At 35.6% G+C, this 23,868-nt stretch overlaps 1 protein-coding gene across 1 annotated transcript; it reads right to left on the reverse strand.

Annotated features, from left to right (window-relative positions):
* Nucleotides 1-412: 412 nt before the first annotated feature.
* LOC125668335 (testis-specific serine/threonine-protein kinase 1-like) lies at nucleotides 413-3,294 on the reverse strand. The gene has a single exon (XM_048902318.2). The coding sequence runs from the start codon at nucleotides 3,089-3,091 to the stop codon at nucleotides 2,282-2,284; it is 810 nt and encodes a 269-aa protein (XP_048758275.2). The 5' UTR covers nucleotides 3,092-3,294; the 3' UTR covers nucleotides 413-2,281.
* Nucleotides 3,295-23,868: the final 20,574 nt, after the last annotated feature.

The raw sequence follows: 23,868 nt of genomic DNA on the forward strand, positions 1-23,868 counted from the left end.
AATCAAGATTTCAGTCGAAAATTCGTTTAAATTCATAGTGTTTGATAATTATTTATACAGTTGCATTGTATATGAAATCCTTCAAAACATGTATTCACAAGTATTACATTTTTGTCTGTTGACAAATATTCTTTTGTTATTATTATTAATATTGTTGTCAGTACGATGTTTAGTTACCTGAGAGAATTCATCGAGTTTGAGGACGAGGAGAGTGTTTCACTTTGAGGGTGGCGAAAGCTTTCTATTTCATGTTAAACTTTCAACCTATGAACTTCAACGCCTCCCTGACAACATCTAGTTTGTTGTTTTGTTTTGTTTGTTTGTTTTGTTGTTGTTGGTTGGTTTTTTTTTTTTTTTTTTTTTTTTTTTTATTTTTTTTATTTTGCTAAATAAAATAAATCAACACATCGAGTTTGCAAACAAATATCATTTATTATGAAATGGCGACATATCATATAGTATATAAATGAATAAAAACCACTAAGATATCTTACATTTTTATCGCATAGCTTTCTTAATTGCATGTAAACCTTATACGCTATAAAAAAAAATACATAAGAATAGTATCCCAGTGTATCACAAGTACAAAAATATATTTCTGGCATAACGTGACATGTAAAAAAAAAAATGACCAAATTGGTACATTTCCGTGCAAGAAATAAAAGAAAAATATACCAAGAGTAATTCAGTACTGCTGTTGAAGTGTATAAAGGGATGACAGTGGGTGTTTCAGAATTAATCTTGTGTGGATTAAGTATTTGTTAGATGGCAGCAGTAACTATAAAATGAGGTTGATAGGCTTATCACAGTACTGCAGAAATCCCTGACGTTCATCATGGAAAATGTGAGTGGGGACAATAAAAGTAAAACAACGCTCAATACTAGATAGATCAATTGATTTAAATAATATCTTATCATGTATAAAGCATAAATATATATTGTCAATTCAGACTTGAATTAATCATCAAAACAGTATGACCGAGAAAATATCAATAGTTGTTTTATCGTTTAAAGCATCGAAACCGGCCACTAGAGCTTTCGAAGCGATATCTGACCGGCCACCTTTGTTTACAGCGAGAGTGCAAGACCTTGTCGAAAGAGATTAAAGACACAAGTTTTCATTGGATGACCACAAACTGATAACTAAACGTACCAATTTAAGAATTACCAATTTATTTCCAATCCGATGTTGGAAAATGTTATTATATTAACCTCGAATCAACATGTGGGTTCCATATTTCACATGGGGGTGAATAGGACGTACTCATATTTCACATGGGGTGAGTATGACGTTCTCATATTTCATATGGGGGTGAATATAACGTTTTCATATTTTTCTAGATTGTCAGATTTCAGAGGATCAGACAGCTGGGATTTTTTTATCAATATATCGAGCATAATTCGTGTGTCTCTAGAAATAATTAGGCAATGCCGATCAGATTGATTGATTGTTTTGCTGTTTTCCGCCACACTCAACAATTTTTCAGTTATATGGTGTCGCCCAGTTTTTATAGGTGGAAGAGAGAACCCCAGATATACAATGTAACTGGGAAGAGACCACCGACCTTCTGAAAGTAAACTGGGAAACTTTCTCACTTACGGCGCGAGCGGGATTCGAACCCTCGCCGACCAGAGGTGAAAGGCCGTGTGATTTTGAGCGCGATGCTCTAACCACTCGGCCACGGAGCCCCCCCCCCCCCCGCCCCCCCCCCCCCACACACCCCCCACACACACAATGCCGATCAGAGCTGTCGGGTATAAAAATAGTCGCTGGTAAAAAGACCCTATCGCAGATTATAATTGATTTGAAAAATTAAATTGTAAAAACAGAATGATGAGAAATTTCGCCTCACCGAATTGTTGAATACAAAAAGATACTACTGAATATGTATAAGCTCCTTACGAGCAACTACAATACTCTTAAAAACATTTTAACATTTTAAATATTATGTTCATAGATTATAAAAATGAAAATGGTCAATTTTATATTTATAAGGGGAGGAGTGTATGCTCGATAGATTGGTTTTCATTTTCAAATCAACTACTATCCTTACGGCGTTACACATTGATTAGTTTAAAGTATCATTAAGATTTTAGATATGTTTGGCAATAAAATAGCAATAATATTTATTTAATAACAAATGACTCTAGTTTTAGTGATAAACGAATTACAGAAGAACACATCTATTCAGTACATGTATTAATGCATTGATACTAAACTTACATATTGTTATAAATGAACAGGAATGTTTCGTTAGAATTCTTGTGATGAGTTACCATTTTATGTTTCATTGTTGATAAGTTGCAACAAGTAATCCGTAACACATCGCTTCTCCGGAGCTGCTCTCAGAACATACCTCATGTTGACTCTAAAAATTCCAATACACGTCTCGTTATAATCGTGTTCTCTATTGATTCTCTCAGTGACAATTTGATCGTCCATTTGTTGAGAAATAATGTCTTCTTCCTCGCCGACAAAAGGGACGCTTGAATGAATCATAAAGTATAGAACCACTCCGAGACTCCACATGTCTGACAACAGAGGGTCGTATGGGGTCTTTTTCAACACTTCCGGGGCTGAATAATGTAGATGTCCGAGGTAGTCGTCACACAGAATCACTTTGCCCTCGGAATCACGACAAGGAACGGACAGACCAAAATCTGCCAATCGAACACTCGTCTGACTTGTGAGTAGTATGTTACATGGCGTTAAGTCCCTGTGGGCTACCTTTTTCGTGTGACAGAAATGAACAGCTGAGAGCAGTTGATGAAAAATGAGATACAATTGATCGCTAGCAAGTTTGTTTCCGTATACTGCCTCTTCCAAGTTCCCATTTTCTGCCAAATCCATGATCAGATTCACGCTTGTATTACTTATAATGACGTCCAATAACTTTATAATGTTATCGTGTTTTAGATTGGATAGATTTTTTAGTTCGTGCATGATATAAGGATCACGGGAAAATTCTCCACGATAAAGAATCTGTTTCATTGCAAGGACATTGTTGCTCTTGGGACTTTGAACGCAGAAAATATCTCCAAATGCGCCCTCGTCGATTTTATGTAGAACAATATAAACGTTTTTCTCCATTGTTTCAGCAAACTAGTACTACCATGTCGAAACAGAATGAGTAAGTGGCTCTTATTCGTCGCTTTGTAAAGCTGTTCTGATGTTTATACGGTGAAGGGTGGAGCTCTTGGTTCTAAAAGCACGTGGTGATGCTTCAAGATTTCTCATCTCAGGAAAACAAACCAGAGACAACACTTTCTTTCAACTTCACTGGTTAGATGGCAATGGACGGTAATGATTAGCGCTATCAACGCCGTCTGGCGGTCAATAAAAGAGATAACGTCACTCACGTCTAGTCATATCTAGTCATTTTCTTTGTTATGTAAACATACTATTTACTGGTTTCTTGATAGATAGGAATGCTAGTATCATATCAATGTGATATTGGTTTCTCAGTACGAAAAACACTAGATACAATTCATAAACAGTTTGTGTCTCTATGTTCTTGAAATAGTAGAACGGGAAACAGGAATTTGATATAATGCTCTAGTATGATGCCATCACAAGTTCACGTACATGTAACTAGAGGAGGCCACGACATGCGTTTGTATGCTAAACGCACTTTATGCTTACCAACTAGAGAATGTTTCAGAATTTATTTTCTTTTGTTAACATTTCATTCATTTAAAATCTGGACTAAATAGAATAACATGTTCAAGTTTTAGTCTATATTAATTAGAGTCCGGGGCAATCGGTCGAATCCTATAATTTTGATAGGTATCTTGTTTTAAATATAAATTGTTAGACAGATAAGGGATAACAAATTCAATCGAAAATAAAAATGCATATTCATTTATTGCATGAAAAGAATTCTTGTTAATCTATGATACTTCGCCTTGATTTTTCATTTTTTTTTTTATATCAGTGCAATATTCAGTTCAATACGTCTTTACGTGTTTAATTTTAAAATATATTTCATAATCTGAAATTTTTGACTGAGAGGATTTAAATTTCACGCCGAATGAATAATCATTCTGTATTGTCTTTAATTGGTGTGTTAATCAACTTAAGTGTACATTTAATGAGCTGCATGAAAGATACAGTGGGCGAGATTGATTAGAATAATTCTTGTTCAACGAATTAATATATTAAAATTGAAGATAACCTCTCTGAACAAAATGCAAGTGATTCTTTATTTTAAGAGTTAAAGAATTTTAATAATCCTAAGACGGCAGATTCTGTTGCTGGCAAATACTCATGAATTTAATATTTTATCAAAACCCCTTATCTCCTAACATGCTGTTCTGCTATAAAAGATATGGATTTTATTCTCGTTTGATGCTCTCTGAATTGCTGAGAAAATAAGAATACTAAATTTTTATTCCTTTTTTTCAAGAGTCAGTTAGGGAAAGGTAATTGTGTTCCTTACGTACTTTAAATTACATTACATTCCAGGATATTTACATTGTAATAAATTTCCTCTCGTGTTATAATGAAGTACATCGTGTCTTTGCGAGAAAATTCCAGACCCTAGCATGTTCCCGGACCTGTCTGTCAGATGTATATATGTTGTCGCTGAATATTGCTGTCGAAACAGCAACAACAGTACCGAGTTCATAGAGAAGTCAACAGTGATGTCGTGAAAGAATGCAACCAGACTTGATGTCTATGTTTCCTGTACATAAAACGACTTTATCTACAGGGACATTTGATATAGCATTGATAGAGGTGAATATGGGTATGAGGATGTGCGAATTACCCAAGGTTATTCATTGTCACTGTCATATCCAGATAACACATTCCCTATAATGTAAGAACGGCTTCAGGGACACCTGGATATCATATATTTCAGCATTTGTTTCTATTCCGTAATCGCTGAAGTTGATTGATTAATTGATTGAATATTGTTTAACGTCCCTCTCGAGAATATTTCACTCACATGGAGACGCCACCACTGCCGGTGAAGGGCTGCAAAATTTAGGCCTATGCTCGGCGCTTATGGACATTGAGCAGGGAGGGATCTTTATCGTGCCACACCTGCTGTGACACGGGACCTCGGTTTTTACGGTCTCATCCGAAGGACCGCCCCATATAATCGTCTCTTACGACAAGCAAGGGAGTACTGAAGACCTATTCTAATCCGGATCCCCTCGCTGAAGTTGATAACGTTCGTTTCTTTCCAATCATTACATAACAGGGGCGGATCCAGGAATTGTGGTTACGGGGGGGGGGCGCCACTTTATGAAGCAGTGGGTCCAGGATTTTACAGATTTTATGGGGCTTGAAATATTTCTCCTATTAAGTCATTTCTACTATTTTCTATAATTTTAATAAGGTGAAATTAATAAAATGATCCAAATTTTAAGGGTTTTTTGGAAAAAATTAAGTTCTCCCAATAAAGTAATTCAAGAAATCAAAGGTTTTTGTCATTTATTTTTCCGGTAGTGGAAGAAATTATTGCTTCTTTTATCGTTTAGTACATTTTCCGAAACAAGATACCGCGATTTACCTTAAATTTGAGAATTTTAGGGGGGGGGGGGCGCCGGGTGCGTCCCCCTCTAAATCCGCCACTGCATAATACTTCTTCTGTTTTATCTACCTATATATACAGCACGACAATAAAACGGGGGAAAGATGTAAAAGACCAAAAACCTAGCCTGTCTCTGCAGAAGACCTTCACCATCCCCAAAACATTTGAAACGTATCATTCAGTTCTTCAGTCACAGATTATAGTGTAGCGGGAAAGCGATAATCTGATAAAGGTCAACTTCATATTTGGTGCGACCGGTCAGCAGGGGTTGCTTACTCCTCTTAGGTACCCGGTCCCACCTCTGGTATATTGAGGCGTCCGTGTTTGCCCAACTCTTAGTTTTGTATTCTATATAGAAATTATGAGATTCATCACTGTTCGTTATCTTCACTTTTTCTATTTTATATCAAAGCATTAAACGAATCACGCGATCTTTTCTTTTTTTTTTTTTTTTTTTTTGGTTTTATATAGATTTCGATAATACATGAGACGAATGTTCGCTAGACTCTAGTATCTTTTTCTATAAAATCAGTTGCAAATGAAATTTTAACTTTTTTTATTCCGCCTTGTTTTTTAATCATTTTATTTCTTTTATGCAAAAATTTGGGAATTTAAACTAATATATTATGCACAACTCGAAATAAGGACCGTTTCAGTTTAGAAATCACTTGACTTTGATATGTTTAGATTTTAAGGCGCAAAATGAAACAAACTACCAAGACAAATAATAAATATAATACGTAATCAAAATACATAATATGAAAATTCTCAGAAAAATTATCACAATGGTGTGGGATATTTTCTATGCTGTTACGCAGGTAGATATTTTTTTTCCTACTTACATTGCTCGAATACATGTATATATCTATTTAAAAAACCGGAACGTGATCAGTGACGATTACTCGTAATCTTGATATCACGTGATCAGTGACGATTACTCGTAATCTTGATATCCTACCTGCCCCAGTCGTAACTTTAGTTTATCTGAATTATGTATATCCCTGTGACTTAATTTATAACCGGGTATATCATATACAATGAGAACCACGTATAATTGAAATTAATTGAATTTGAAAGAAATACTGAATACTGTACTTTCGCTGTTATTTAACTTTCGCATCGGAGTCGCGGTAGCCCAGTGCTTACATGTAGAGCGTTCGTTTTGTAACCGGGAGGTCGCGAGTTCAACCCCGCTCGTGCCATGGTCACGTCAAATGTAAACATAGGTAGTGACTGTTCCTTCGACAAACACTCGACATTTACAAGTGAGAATGGCGTGTCTTTCGGATATGACATTAAAAACGGATGCCCCGCGTCGCGGCAGGCATTGGCACGCTAAAGAACCCTCACTGCTATGGTTCTGAGCGCTAGGATTGTGCTACAGGTACTTCACCTACAATTGGTGATGTTTGAATACGAGTAAAAAAAATCTTTACTGGTTATGGTATCCTGATCTATGTTTTTGTACTATGATGTGGCAATAACGCCGTCTTTGCCTGACGTTTTATACTGTACTAAGGGTGATTTCACTTTCTGCAGAAGAAGTATAGCGTGTATTTATCACCAAATTCCAATAAAAATCGCTAACATCTCTGCTTGTAAAATATTCAGTAGAAGTGTGACATGAACATTCTCTACACTCTTGTTCCCAAAAATCAGGAAAATTTATGAGCTAAAACATATACCACATTAAAATCCGCAGACAAAGGTGGGGTTTTTTCCCTTCAGAATGCTTCAAATTAAATTCTGAAAATACCAAAAATAAAAGCACTTACAGATGGTCAATTGACAACACTGATATGTGATCTTTGTGAGATACCGGTAATTCGCCCGAGTGGTTACTTGTTTTGTCTTACAGACATTCATATGGACATGTGAGGAAATGTCTGAGACAAACCTACAATAATGTCACCTTTTTGTACTTGTTGAGATTATCTTAATTGTTGATGGATGTTTGTTTCTTGTTGATGTTAATTAACTAACTGGACGATGAAAGAAACTATATCCACGCTGAACGTCACTAGTATGACGTGCCATTCATTTCCTCTCTGTGTGTTTGTCTGTGATTAAGGTTGTCAGTATACTAATATCAGACGATGGTGTTAGTACTACTTGCTCTATACAGCTGGGTTCGTACGTCCGATATTTACGCATTGGGTTCAGAAACCGAAATTAACTTTTAGGTTGTGTTTTGCAGAATGAACAAAGTTCTCTTTACAAAAATGAACAGAAAAAATAGACAGCAACATGTCAGCTTAACGAATTAGCAGATATAAAGAGCAAACACATATTTATCTGTAAAATACTTAACATCTTCAAAGAATGGAAGAGTTCAAAATAGAAATTCAATTAAATCGTTAGTTTCTTGGTACCACGTGATGCGATGATTGTATACCTGCTAATTGCAGCCGATTGTAGATTCATTTCCGCACTTAATTAATCATCGCCGCTAAAAACGAACTTCTACAGGCCTCTGCACTGAACTCGAGAAAGATTTACGACTGCCTTGATAAACTCATTTCCTGGAACCTCTCGTGATTTCTCCTCGTGTACTCCTTTTGTAAACTATGGTATGCTGTCGACCCTCTCCTAACTTATGAATACATCGATAGTTGGAAATAAGAAGAGATTTCAAGCAAAAGTGAACGTTATTTAAGTATCAATATTGTACTTTTAAAAAATTTGAAATTAAAGTTTCACTTACTGCAATACGTTGTCTGCGATACACGGACACTTTATTTTAGAATAGTATGCATATGACAAGGTCTTACACCGCTGGAGAAACAACTTTTTTTAAATTAATTGTTCATTATACATGTTTATAAATTGTTATTTATAACAGCATCTGACGTAATAGAAAATAAATAATTTATGAGAAATTCTAAATCATCTGACAAATCCTACATCAAATAATGGAAGTGTGGTTTACTATGAATAAAACAGATGACATATTATATAAACCCGTTTAAAATACACTTTGGTCAAAATGTTTCAAATACACATGTATATTGTTTCGTCATTTTAAGACACGTTTATTGTATATGACTTCTTTAATGATAAATGCTACATTGCATGTGCTTCTTGTAGAGTAGTTAGAGTTCATTTCCGGTTCGGAGGGAAATTTCCACCAGTCCAAAGCTGAAAATTCAATATTACCAGTCTAATGCTGAAAATTCAATATCACCAGTCTACTGCTGAAAATTTAATATCATCAGTCTACTGCTGAAAATTCAACACCGAAAATCTACTGAAAATCCATTATCATCAGTCTACTGCTGAAAATTCAGTATCATCAGTTTAATGTTGAAAATTCAATATCACTACTCGAGTGAAAATTCAATATCATCACTCTACTGCTGAAAATTCAGTATCATCAGTCTACTGCTGAAAATTCAATACCAACAGTCTTGTGCTGAAAATTCAGTATCACCAGTCTAATGCTGAAAATTCAGTATCATCAGTCTACTGCTGAAAATTCAATATATCCAGTCTACTGCTGAAAATTCAACATCATCAGTCTACTGAAAATTTAATATCTTCAGTCTACTGCTGAAAATTCAATATCATCACTCTCGTGCTAAAAATTCAATATCACCAGTCTAGTGAAAATTCAATATCACCAGTCTGCTGCTGAAAATTCAATATCTTCAGTCTACTGCTGCAAATTCAATATTACCAGTCTAATGCTAAAAATTCAATATCATCAGTCTACTGCTGAAAATTCAATATCATCAGTCTAATGCTGAAAATTCATTATCACCAGTCTAATGCTGAAAATTCAATATCACCAGGCTACTACTGAAAATTCAATATCACCAGGCTACTGCTGAAAATTAAATATCACCAGGCTACTGCTGAAAATTCAATACCAACAGTCTACTGCTGAAAATTCAATATTACCAGTCGAACAAAAAAATAATACCACCTGCAGTCATCTGCTGTGAACCAGGGTTTTGCTTGTAATTGTCTTCGACATGCAGGTTGTACCGAGGCTGCACCCCGTGACTGCATGTCTGTTTAATGAGTTTCAAAGGCTCCTCTCTATTGTTTATCTTCCTCAGTACAACATCAATACCACAATAACAAGATTACGCGTATTGCAGACACAAGGCGATCGAGTTGCAGTCTTTATCGCTTTACCAGATAGCACGTGGACCACCTCGTAGATTTTAATCGTCAATTGTACTCGTATCAGAAGCCATGCACATTATGCAAGAATACATGATACGATTCACTAAAAGAATGTTAAGATTTTGATTTTACTCCAAGTAATTATGCTTTACTAAAATTAATTAAGCTAATTACCTTAAATGCATGTAATATAAATACTATTCAGTTCTTGAGGCATGACTCACTTTCCAGGTCTATGTGTTTCACGTGTATAGGTCAACAGCCTTATACAAAAGTATATTGTAAAATTGTAGATAATAAAAAATAACCGTGATATTTTATATAACGCATATCCATTTTCATACTGATTTTGATTACGAATTACTACGTTTACCTTTCAGGCACCTGATCTAACCTTTTGTGTGTCCAGGGATCGGAGATTATTTTTTCTCTCGATGTTGTAATATTTGTAGGATTTATGAAATTAATCACTGTTCTTTGTCTTCATCTTTCTCATTCATGGGTTTAAAATTTAGCGAGAGTGAGCCTTTTGTATATATTGCTGTTTATCTGAATCTTAAGATTGATTACTGGTGTTATCTTCACCTTTTTCACCTACATGTAAATATGACCTATATTTTAAATGTGAAACTTAATATATATACCTGACCTGTATTTTAAATGTGAAACCTAATTAATATATATACATGACCTGTATTTTAAATGTGAAACCTAATTAATATATATACATTACCTGTATTTTAAATGTGAAACCAGTATTTTAAATGTGAAACCTAATTAATATATATACATGACCTGTATTTTAAATGTGAAACCTAATTAATATATACAGAAGATATTTTAATCTCACAATCAAATGTTCCTCTGTATATTTTTTATTATATTGTGTTTTATGATGGACACAAAAACATAATATTAACTGAATCTGATGGACAAAGATAAGTAAGAAAGAATATTAATGAATTATTTGATCGACAGATAAGTTTGATTCAAGTACGTGCCACGAAGCAATTTGAGAATCGAGACCGGATATTAGACAAGGTATGAGACTGGATGTTGGACAAGGCACTAGATCGGATATTGGACAAGGTATGAGACCGGATATTGGACAAGGTACGATACCGGATATTGTACAAGGTATGAGACCGGATATTGGACAAGGCACGAGATCGGATATTGTACAAGGTATGAGACCGGAAATTGGACAAGGTAAGAGACCGGATATTGGACAAGGTATGAGACCGGATATTAGACAAGGTACGAGACCGGACATTGGACAAGGTATGAGACCGGATATTGGACAAGATACGAGACCAGATATTGGACAAGGTATGAGACCGGATATTGGACAATGTTTGAGACCGGATATTGGACAAGGTATATGAGACCGGATATTGGACAACGTACGGGACTGGATATTAGACAAGGTTACAGAGAAACACAAAATTTACACAGCGAGAAGTGAGAATGAATAATTTCATGTACATAATTTAGTACACTGTCATTGGAAAAGGTTTTTTTCCTATACAGCATCTATATTGCTTTCGTAAATTTGTTTTTCCTAAATTTGAAATCACAAAACTTTTTTGGAAAATTAGCAATATCAAAATACTTTTCAACACTTTGCACCATCATTTCTCAATACATGTAAATATTTATTCATAAATATTCATATCTTGTTACCAACATAGACTGTAACAATTAAAATAACAACTCAACTTTATGACATTCAGGATGACTTGAGCTGATCCATCGTCAACTTCCCATATTTATGTAACAATATCTATTATATATATTTTTATTTGACAAGCTCGAATATGTTCTTCTTTTGATCGATTTCTAAACCAAGACAGGCTACTGACAAATAATTCAATGTTACAGGCGTTTCAACAGTCTTGTTTAGAATTAGCATTTTGCAAATTCTATGATCTTTAAAGTGATCTTTTGCAAATACAACTTTTCATTGGGTTGAATGTTGTCTGACGTGTGTCATACCAATTGCCAGACTTCTTAACTTCTGATTTTGACTACGGATTACTCCGTTTACACGATCAAGATAGAGGGCTCATGTTTGCTGTAACCGGTCAATATTAGAGGATACTTACTTCCCCTAGGCACCTGATTCCACCTGGTGTTTCAAGAGGTCTGTGTTTGCCCTGCTCTCAATTCCTTATGGGGTTCATGATATTGAGTTTTTGTTCATTATCTTCCGCCTTTACATCGTCCAATTTAATGCTGTTTATCATCTACGTTTGGTACAGCTTGAAATAACCACAGCAGTCTGGTATTTGTAAACATCCAACAGAGTTCCTCTGCTAACCTTTTCTTTGACAAGTTATAATCAGAGACGTGTCTAAACACACTGACACAATCAAGTTTTGTATTCAATGAAATGATTCTAGCCAAATCTGTGCGCTCATTATTGTTGAAAATTAGTTATGAATGACAATTAAAGCTAACCAAGTATAACAGTGCATGTCTCAAATTTTTATCAAAGACAATTTACAGTATTAACTGTCTCACATTAGTTATCAATGCCAATTTACAGTATTACATATTTCAAAATAATATCTTTATATTAGTTGTTAGTTAATTTTTGCTCTTGGGATTCATAAACAAGACGATTACTCTCTCTCTCTCTCTCTCTCTCTCTCTCTCTCTCTCTCTCTCTCTCTGTATAGTTTTTTTGGGAGGGTGGGGGGTTTCCACAGACATTAAATATGATTATGTATTTTATTTTTTTTTTAGCAAATTTCGTTTCAAAACCATACAATACCGTGTTAATTTCCTGTTTTAATGGAATCAATATGTACAGTACAGGCTTTTACTTTCAATTATAGGTGTAGAACATGTTTTTTCTCTTTTAAACAGTTCAGAAAGTTTGTTCCAGATATTCTAAATCATACGCCATAAAATGTTCTGATATTAGAAATGAGAATGTGCATGATTATCAGAGCACGTGTTCAGTGTTTTGGTCTGTTCACTCTTCAGGAAGCGTCGCAGGGAGAACTTGACATGTCTTATTTTTTCGTTTTCCCCGTATCTTGTGTTTTATGTAATTATACGTACATACTCATTCTGCATCGTTAGTGTACTGATAGTGTATAACTCGCTATTCTAGTCATTCTGAATTGAACTAAAGGATATAATGATGTCTTATTTTCGTTTTAAACTAACGATGGAGTCATGGGTTTGTAAATGTGTAATATAAAACGCCTCTTTATCATTATTTGCGAATAGTGCCCGAATCTATTTTTGAAAGCTATTAGTCTGTAGTATCAGTAGCAAACAGATTACATTGGACAAATAGGGTGTGTCCTAATTCGTTCCCTAGGAATTATATTGATTAGCCCGCCAAAAAAGCATGCAATATGCAGTTTAAATAAGTTTGTAGATTTAGTGTAGTTTTAGTGCTAGCGTGTTGGTTTTTTTGGTTTGTCCTGAGGAAGGGTTAGATCGCCCCAAAAATTTGGCAATCTAATTTTTTCATGACGTTAGTCATTTTAGTATTATATACATGTACCGGTATATAGCTTTCCGGTAATTCTTTCAGCATCTCATTCCTAACCTATTTCTAACGTATGCTCTTAATTCCATAAGTCCGGAATATCTGAATCTACTAACACTAACGAAAACCCTTCAGCATTATTTCACTTTCTACTATACGCAAAAAATGCAAAAATATTTTGCAAATGTATCTCCGTGTAGTTTAAGTCTCTGGAAGACAGAGCGCGATATTTATAAGATATTGAAATATCTTAAAATTGGTTATTTTATTCTAAAGCATAGATTTCACAAATGTATATTTGTTCAGGAACAATCGTCTTAACTATGTCATTGAAGTTCTTTCAGCTGAATTGTGTTTGAAGTCATAATACATATACAAAACGAAAACATGGAATAATTTGATATTAGTATTTATTGGAAAATCTCAAGATTTTTAAATCCTAGTGAGTAACAGTCCCTCTATTGGAAATGCAGGATAACCATGTTATGTAGGAAACAGAAGCTCATTACATCTCAGATTTGCTTTCTGGGGATATCTATTCATCACAATCAACATACGTACATGTTATGTTAATTTAATGTATTTGGAACAGTGCATGGTCACCATGAACTAAAGGCTTGGATCCAGTCACAATACTTCCGTTTGATGAAAAACAAAACAATTCTTAACAACCCTTCGAGGATTTGCATGTCTCTGCATATTAGTAATCTAAGCCGTCCAACAGTAAGGTACGAATAGTGCGGTCTAGGTAGGGAAAATGACATATCGCGAAATCTGTACACGTCAGTTCCAATATGACAATCAGCGAATCCAGTGCTTACGACAGTTTCAAGGAGCGGAGAAATGAAGAATACAGCGATGTGATTTTTAATGACTTTTCGATCGTATGGGATTACGGAATGCTGATGAATGAGAGTGTGTGTAAATGAGACCCATGAGATGATGATTCGTTGACTGTTAACAATGAATGCAAATAAAAATCTACCTGAATTATGTTGATAGGTTACCAACGATTAGGAAGCACTAGGAAATAAATGTGTTGTTTTGGTGGGCTTTGGCGTACATGGGTACACAATGAAGAAGAATATCTTGTTACGGATCACAGAGATCTAAGCAAAGTTACAAACCATTTGTAAACTACCATCAAAAGCATTGATTTTTTCCTATGGCCAAATGACCAGGCGTCGAGATATAGTGAAGCAATGTGGTTTCGAATATGCCCATGGTTAGACAAGCAAGCTGTGAAGATTCCTGATCTTGTGTACACACAACACGTACAACTGTTTCTTTCAACTTCATCCTTGGGTGGCTCTTGGCATTGATAACTGATGCTATCGATGCGTCTTTTGGCCATGCAGTCGAGATATATTGTCAGAAAAGTGGCTTTATATCTTAGATATATAAACACCATGGTGATAAAAAGAATGTTTAAGAACACGCATGTGCATTGTTACAATGAGTCTGTAGTATCCCCATATTGTTTTGTCAAACATGGTCACTGTATTGTATTCTTTAGGATTAAAAATTATTAAGAAGGTCGATAAAACACGAGGAAGAACTAACAATAAGATTATTCATTGATCTATGTAGGTTTCATAAAGAGTACAATTGCAAAAGACAGAAGATAGAGGAACTTTAATTTGGGATTCGATAAAATTAAGGTACAGGGAGACTGATACCAGCAGGTACAGAAAGGTACAGGAAGATTGATACCAGCAGGTACAGAAAGGTACAGGAAGACTGATACCAGCAGGTACAGAAAGGTACAGGAAGACTGATACCAGCAGGCACATAAAGTTGTTTCACCAATCAAAAAACGTTCCATTATGGTTAAAATACTGAACAATAATTGATTCTAATCCAATGTTGTCTAATCCAATGTTGATTTAGCTTTAATATAACAACAATATTTCAACAGGAAAACAACATTAAAGGTGCAATTTATTTCTTATTTTTATTTTTTTAGTATTTGACGTTTGTTATGTTGATAATACTCAATGATGTGCATACAAAATGGATAATGCGCGTTTGTCACGCTTTGTCGACATAATAAATTGTTTACAGTACATTTATATGCGGTTTCTGTCATTGAAATATCACATTTCTTAGAACTATGTATCCAGGCTTGTCGTCCAACAATTTGGAATATCCCTGAAAGAGCTATGGATCTTTTCTTCTACGTAATTGGTGGGATTCGCAAAGTGACGTCAAATTATGTTATCATTTAGTGCGACATCATAGTGCTGTTATGAGTTGAATTAAAAGTTTGCAGAACCATGTAGAAATGCAGACATCAAAATAAAACCAACGGCGAGTTTAAACGTTCAGATGATGTTGAAAATCAAGGCTGAAAACTGAATATTACGATAATTCAGCAATGAATTTTTGAATGTTGAAATAAGTTCAGAAATGTTACATTTTGAATTCATGTTTCAAAATGCATTTCAAAGTTGAAACATTACTGACGTTCAAACAGATTAAACGTTCAGTTGATATTTCAACGTTATTCAACATTGAGAAGTGTTTTGAATTCTAAGTTTGTCTTTATGTAAACTTGATGTTCAAAACTATCAGGCGTAACGTAAAGGTCAGCTGAGTGGGGGAGGCTCGAGTTGGTCGTGAAAGGAGGGACTGCGTTTCAAATATTAAAAAAAAATTAATCACTGTACAATTGTTGTTCAGTATAATTACAAAGTATTACCAACATAATTCAAAGTCGAAATGTCATCGTCAAATCTTTGTAAGAATTTCAACGTCATTTCAATTTCTAAAACCAATTCATTTTCAACGTCATTGTACCGCTGAGAATTTATTTTACATCAAAGTTTATTAACCTGCTGGGATACAAATGAATTATAACTCTCTAAGCATATTTTTCATCCATGATCTTTTCTCCTCTATATAGTTTTGTCTCGTGAAAGAAGATTATCTTGTGCAAAAGATATCTTCCAATATTTACTGTCTTTCTAAAGGTTGAGGTATATATCTGACAAGCTGTCTGGTTTAAGATGCAATTTATGGCGTTTCATGAAACAGCAGCTAATCAAATATTTTGTAAATAGAAACAGATAAGAATACCATCAGTAAGCTCCCTAAGCAGTGGAAAGCACGGATTTATATTCAGGTTTCTGTGCCCAATTACTGCATATTGATAAGGTATCCTCGTAATGATATTGATACAATATGCTTGCAATGACATTCACCTTCATAGATTGATCACAGTATAGTAGACGAGACTTGGTTAGTGTTTGACGTACTCCAAATGCTTTCCAATGTCTGGGGTTGAGCGTAGTCACTCAAATACTCAATGCAAATTGAATACAGTAAAATCATTCGCATCACACTTGATGTACTATAATACCGGTATCACTTCATGTAGTTGTCAAATGTGAGTTATACTTGTTGTTCTGTTGTTGTTGTTGATATTCTTATAATTGTTGCTGTAGTAGTAATTCTTGTTATTGTTGATGTTAATGCCGTAACGGTTGTATTATATTTCTGTGGCTGTTGCTTTTGTTGTTTATGTTGAACTTGCTTTTCATGTTGTTACATTTGTGTTTTTGTAATATATTTTGTTGTTGTATTCTTGTCGTTATGTTGTTATTGCAATTGTTGTTATTTATGTTGTTTTCAAATTTGTTGTGTACTAGTTCTTGTTAATTTCGTTGTTATATTGCTGGTAGATTATAGTTTTGGTAATATATGCATGTTCTGCGTATGATCATTTTTTTTAAATCGAGACAGGCTACTGACAAATAAGTTGATGTTGCAAGGGTTTTAATTGTCTTGTTCAAAGACAGCATTTCCCAAATTCTATGGTCATTATAACGATCTAGTTTGTCAATACAACCTATCATTGGGTCAAATGTTGTCTGACGTGTTTCATACCGATTGTTAGACCGTTCTTTACATACGGATAACTCCGTTTACCTGATCGGGATATAGGGCTCACGGCGGGTGTGATTGGTCGACAGGGGATGCTTACTCCTCCTAGGCATCTGATCCCACCTCTGGTGTGTCCAGGGGCCTGTGTTTGCTCAACTTTCTATTATATACGTATTGCTTACAGGAGATTGATCACTGTTCGTTATCTTCACCTTTATAAGAGTCATGAGATTGATCACTGTTCGTTATCTTCACCTTTATAGGAGTTATGAGATTGATCACTGTTCGTTATCTTCACCTTTATAGGAGTTATGAGATTGATCACTGTTTGTTATCTTCACCTTTATAGGAGTTAATGAGATTGATCACTGTTATCTTCACCTTTATAGGAGTTATAAGGTTCATCACTGTTCGTTATCTTCACCTTTATAGGAGTTATGAGATTTATGAGATTGTTATCTTCGCCTTTATAAGAGATATGAGATTGATCACTCTCGTTGTATAGGAGTCATGATTGATTGATTGAATATTTTTTAACGTCCCTTTCGAGAATATTTCACTCATATGGAGACGTCACCATTGCCGGTGAAGGGCTGCAAAATTTCGGCTTTTGCTCGGCACTTATGGCCTTTGAGCAGAGAGGGATCTTTATCGTGCCATACCTGCTGTGACACGGGGCCTCGGTTTTTGCGGTCTGATCCGAAGGACCGTCCCATTTAGTCGCCTTCTACATACGTTTGACAAGCAAGTGGTACTGAGGACCTATTCTAACCCGGATCCCCACGGGATTATAGGAGTTATGAGATTGATCACTGTTCGTTATATAGGAGTTAATGAGATTGATCACTGTTCGTTATCTTCACCTTTATAGGAGTTATGAGATTGGTCATTGTTCGTTATCTTTGCCTTTCATTGATTACTGTTAATTATCCTTCCTTTTACATGAACGTGCATCTCGGATTACATGTAAGTAATGATATTGAACGTTTTGCGTTATTTTGATGAAATAACAATGTGATGTTGAACACTCTACATTATTTTGCCCCTACTTCATACATCTAAAAATCGCCGTAGTAGTCTAGAGGTAGAGTGTTTGCCCCGCATGCGGAAGGTCGGGGTTCGAATTCCGGCGGCGGCAGACCTAAGTCGTTAAAACAGATAGTGACAGTTCCATCGCCAAACGCTTGGCATCAGGTGTGAATGTCACGGGTCCTCAAAGATGACCTTAAAAAGGGATGTCTCGTGTCACAGTAGGTGTGGTACTCTAAAGAACCCTCACTGCACAATGGCCGTAAGCGCCAAGCATAGGTCTAAATTGAAGCCATTCATCGGTCTTGGTGACGTCTCCATATGAGTGAAAAATTCGAGAGAGAGAGAGAGAGAGAGAGAGACGTTAAACAAGATAAAATCAATCAATTATACTTCTAAATATTTGCATATTTTTTTTTCATTCAGTGAATGAATGAATTCAAGTTAGATATTAGAGGTAGGTAGGGTTGTTTAGGAAATTTTTCCTCGGTAAGTGGGTTTTTTTTGGGGGGGGGGTCCTTATTACTAGTCACGTTTTCTACTATGATATCTAGGATATCAAATATAATTTGACTAGAAAAATTAAAAATGCATCAATGTGTATGAACTTCGATTAATTTTATTACAATTGGTTAACCAAGTGTTTTCTGATGCCAGTGAAACGTATTTTTTCTGGCATGAAGTCAAAAATAAGCATTTTTAGAATGTATCGCTGCAATTATTTAGGGGTGAAAACACCAGCTGCCTGCTTTTATTCTCGTCATTTATCATCAAGGAAAGGTGTTTGCCATTTAATTCAGCCTTTCCAATGTGCCATTCCATCACTAGATTTATTGCGTGTCGAATTATACGCAGCAAACATTAGAAATGCCGTGTAACGGGTTTTTCGCGGACGTAAATTTTGGCGAATCTAATAGATGCATGTCTAAAATTTTGTCCATTGGAATTTCGCGGTTTAAGGTAGCTCACTACACTAAGTTTATACTCTTTACGACACTACGTCACAAGATGGCGATTTAATTGTTTTATGAAATTATTTGTATCGATCGATTTGTTTGTTTATCATCGTAGCTCAGTGGTTAAAGCATTCGGCTGGTGAACCGCAGATCTCGGGTTCAAATCAGCCAGAGTCTTCTGTTAATATGTGTCGAAATATTTTTTTGAAAATCTTGTTTTTATCCAAATTTGCATATTTTCTGCCTTTTTGGCATATATACGTATTATGTATCATCATATATTTCATGATTAAATCAATTCGTACTGATTTGAAAAACTATTTCAGGGTGTAGTGAGCCACCTTAAAGGGTTCAATTCAGTGATTATTATTTTGGACAGCTGGAATTTGGCGGTTTAAAAGGTTCAATTTAGTGAATATTATTTTGGACGGCAGGGATTTGGCGGTTTAAAAGGTTCAATTTGCGATTTGAAGGGTTCAATTTGCGGTTTAAATAGTTCAATTTGCGGTTTAAAGGGTTCAATTTGCGGTTTGAAGGGTTCATTTTGGTAATTATCATTTTGGATGGTTGGAATTTGGCGGTCTATAAGATTCAATTTGGTGGTCATTATTTTGGACGATTTTAAAAGGTTAAATTTGAACCTAAATTAGCACCCTGACAATAAAATCCACTGAACGACCTAGTGTGGCGCCTGGAATATTAAATCTAAACCGCGATGTTTTCAATTTCAATAACGTCTCCATATGAGTGAAATATTCTCCAGAGAGACGTTAAACAATATACAATCAATCAATTTCAATATCATTCCGGAAGACATTGACATTTTCATGGATTTAATTAATAAAATAGGTCAAGTAAGCCACATTCTGCAGTCTTGACATACCAGTAGGTAATGATGATTAATCAATCGCCAGTGATTACAAGTAAAAGTCACGTTTGCCAATTACTACCTGTGAACATCACGAGTCCATTTGTCGCCAGTTACTACCTGTGAACATCACGAGTCCATTCCTCACAAGTTACTACCTGTGAACATCACGAGTCCATCGTCGCCAGTTACTACATATGAACATCATGAGTCCATTCGTCGCCAGTTACTACATATGAACATCACGAATCCATTCGTTGCCAGTTACTACCTGTGAACATCACGAGTCCATCGTCGCCAGTTACTAAATATGAACATCACGAGTCCATTCGTTGCCAGTTACTACCTGTGAACACCAATTCATTGGTCGCCAGTTACTACATATGAACACCACGAATCCATTCGTTGCCAGTTACTACCTGTGAACATCACGAGTCCATCGTCGCCAGTTACTAAATATGAACATCATGAGTCCATTCGTTGCCAGTTACTACCTGTGAACACCAATTCATTGGTCGCCAGTTACTACATATGAACATCACGAGTCCATTCGTCGCCAGTTACTAATTGTGACCATCACGAGTCCATCGTCGCCAGTTACTACATATGAACATCACGAGTCCATTCGTCGCCAGTTACTACATATGAACATCACGAGTCCATCGTCACCAGTTACTACCTGTGAAAAACATGGACACGTTTATCTTCAGTAATTACAAATGAACATCAAGGATTGTCATATTGCCAGTAAAAGTCGCGTGTCCTTCTTTTGATTGTAAGAGTCTAAAAAACAAAAAACCTTTTGTATAATAGGGTGTTTCATAATATATTTTACGTTTTGAATCTATAATTGAACAAACACAGGAAATAGAAAAATAAAAAAAGTTTATATCATATAACTACATGTATCCATTAGATTCATTGTGATTACTGCTGAACCTAACTTTCAAATTTATGAGGACATTTGAATCATCAACTGAAATTTATCAAATTTCTGAATTACGTCATTTTTATCATGTTCAATCTCGTAACGTCAAATTTTACATTTAAATGTTCTAAATGACCACCGTCTCTTCAAACAACAAATGAAAGCGGTTTTGGGGAAATTTTTCACTACATTGTCGCACATTTCTACTGAGACACTCCTTGAAATTCGATGTTCCTTTTGAGTTCGGCCAGTGTCTGTGGTTTTGGGCTGTATACCCTATCTTTTAAGAATCCCCATAGAAAAAAGTCCAAAGGGTTTAGATCCGGTGAATGTGGAGGCCAAACTCTTTGTGTTCTGTGTGATATTAATCTGTCCACAAATGTAACCAGTGTAAAACAGCAAATGAAGTGCGAGGTGTATCTCCATCCTGTTGAAACCAAACAGTCTGTAGATCGCCATATTTTCTTCGCAAGATAGGGAGAAATTTGGTTCTCAATAAGTGGAGGTAGCGTTCTGAGTTAACTGTTGCTGTTTCACCATTTTCTTCAAAAAAGAAGGGTCCAATGACCTTCTGACTACTCAATGCAGCCCATACTGTCACTTTTTGTGAATGAAGAGGTTATTCTAGGTGAAATTCTGGTTTTTCTGTTGACCAGTATCGCACATTTTGATGATATTTACTTCACAGTCTAAGTAAAAATGTGCCTCATCCGAAAACCAAATTTTCTGGAAAACGTCATTTCCTTGCTGAAGCAACAGCCTTGCGAATTCAAGTCAGTGTTGGAAATCTGATTCCTTGAGGTGCTGTATTACTGAGAGCTTGCAAGGTGTCAACTTCATGTCATATTTCAAAGTTCTGTAATCACTGGAAATACTGGTGCTTTCAGCATTAATTTCCATAAACATCTGTCTGACACTTTTCTGAAGAGTTTCTGTAACTAAAGTCTTCACTTCATTGATAAAGTCATCGGTTCTTGAAGTCCTTGGTCTTTCCGGGTTGCCTGTCTTTTATCACATACTGTTCCTGTCTTCTCAAACTTTGTTACTAACCTCCTGATGAGCATTCTAGAGAGCTTCTCCTATGGCATATTTTCCATCATTAACTTCTGAATGATTTTTGGTGATTTATATTGGTAATAGAGTTTTACAATTTCAGCCTTCTGTTGATTGGTTAAATCTATTTTGAAAGGCATTCAAATTGTGACATCATCGTTCATGTCACAATTAAGCTTAATGACGCAATCATTTCCCGAACTTTTTCTCAAGACTAAAAATGTAGGATTGGATGGTGTGTGTAAAAAGTATGATAAGTAACAAAGATATTTAAAGTTAAAATGTAACATATATTATGAAACAACCTGTACAATAAAATATGTTCAAATTAATCCATCAAAACAGCTAAATCTGAAGCCGTTCTGACTTAGGTGATATTCCAAAACTCTCAATGAATCATTTCACATGAGCAACTTCATTCTGTGTGTAATACATATACTGCACAGGTAAAAATGAGACACGCCCTTCATTCTGCCTGTAATACCGCACAGATAAGAATGAGACACGCCCTTCATTCTGCATGTATACCACACAGATAAGAATAAGACACGCCCTTCATTCTGCCTGTAATACGCACAGATAAGAATGAGACACGCGATTCATTCTGCATGTAATACCGCACAGATAAGAATGAGACACGCCCATCATTCTGCCTGTAAGAATGAGACACGCCCTTCAGTCTGCCTGTAATACCGTACAGACAAGAATGAGACACGCCCTTCATTCTGCCTGTAATACTGCACAGATAAGAATGAGACACGCCCTTCATTCTGCCTGTAATACTGCACAGATAAGAATGAGACACGTCCTTCATTCTGCATGTAATACCGCACAGATAAGAATAAGACACGCCCTTCATTCTGCATGTAATACTGCACAGATAACAATGAGACACGCCTTTCATTCTGCATGTAATACAGCACAGATAAGAATGAGACACGTCCTTCATTCTGCCTGTCATAACACACAGATAGAAATGAGACACGCCCTTCATTGTGCCTGTAATAACACATAGCTAGAAATGAGACACGCCCTTCATTCTGCCTGTAATAACACAGATAAGAATGAGACACGCCCTTCATTCTGCATGTAATACCGCACAGATAAGAATGAGACACGCCCATCATTCTGCCTGTAAGAATGAGACACGCCCTTCAGTCTGCCTATAATACCGTACAGACAAGAATGAGACACGCCCTTCATTCTGCCTGTAATACTGCACAGATAAGAATGAGACACGCCCTTCATTCTGCCTGTAATACTGCACAGATAAGAATGAGACACGTCCTTCATTCTGCATGTAATACCGCATAGATAAGAATGAGACACGCCCATCATTCTGCATGTAATACTGCACAGATAAGAATAAGACACGCCCTTCATTCTGCCTGTAATACGCACAGATAAGAATGAGACACGCGATTCATTCTGCCTGTAAGAATGAGACACGCGATTCATTCTGCCTGTAATACCGCAGAGATAAGAATGAGACACGCCCTTCATTCTTCATGTAATACTGCACAGATAAGAATGAGGCACGCCCTTCATTCTGCATGTAATACCGCACAGATAAGAATGAGACACGGCCCCATATTTAAAAATATTTAATGAAACATTTCAAAGAGTTAAAAAAAGAAATAAAGAACTGCCTGTCTCGTCAATGTCTTTACTGATTTCATATCTAATATCAGTTTAATTCCCATTGAATATATCTGCAGTATATACCATGTCTATTCACAATCGAGTGAATGTGATCAATATCATATAGGTGTTTCAATCATGCGTATTTGATTCGTATTGTCAAATTTAATCAACTTTCCATCTTAGTAAATCATGTAAATCTTTGTCCTTAATCATTTTCAAACTTTCGATGCTGTGTGACTAAAAGTAATTAGTATATCAAATGCTATATAAATGTAATTTACATGTAATAATATCATCAAACAATATCAAAATGGTGTAATACATCT

Source organism: Ostrea edulis, chromosome 4, assembly GCF_947568905.1.
Source record: "Ostrea edulis chromosome 4, xbOstEdul1.1, whole genome shotgun sequence".
Lineage (NCBI taxonomy): Eukaryota > Metazoa > Mollusca > Bivalvia > Ostreida > Ostreidae > Ostrea > Ostrea edulis.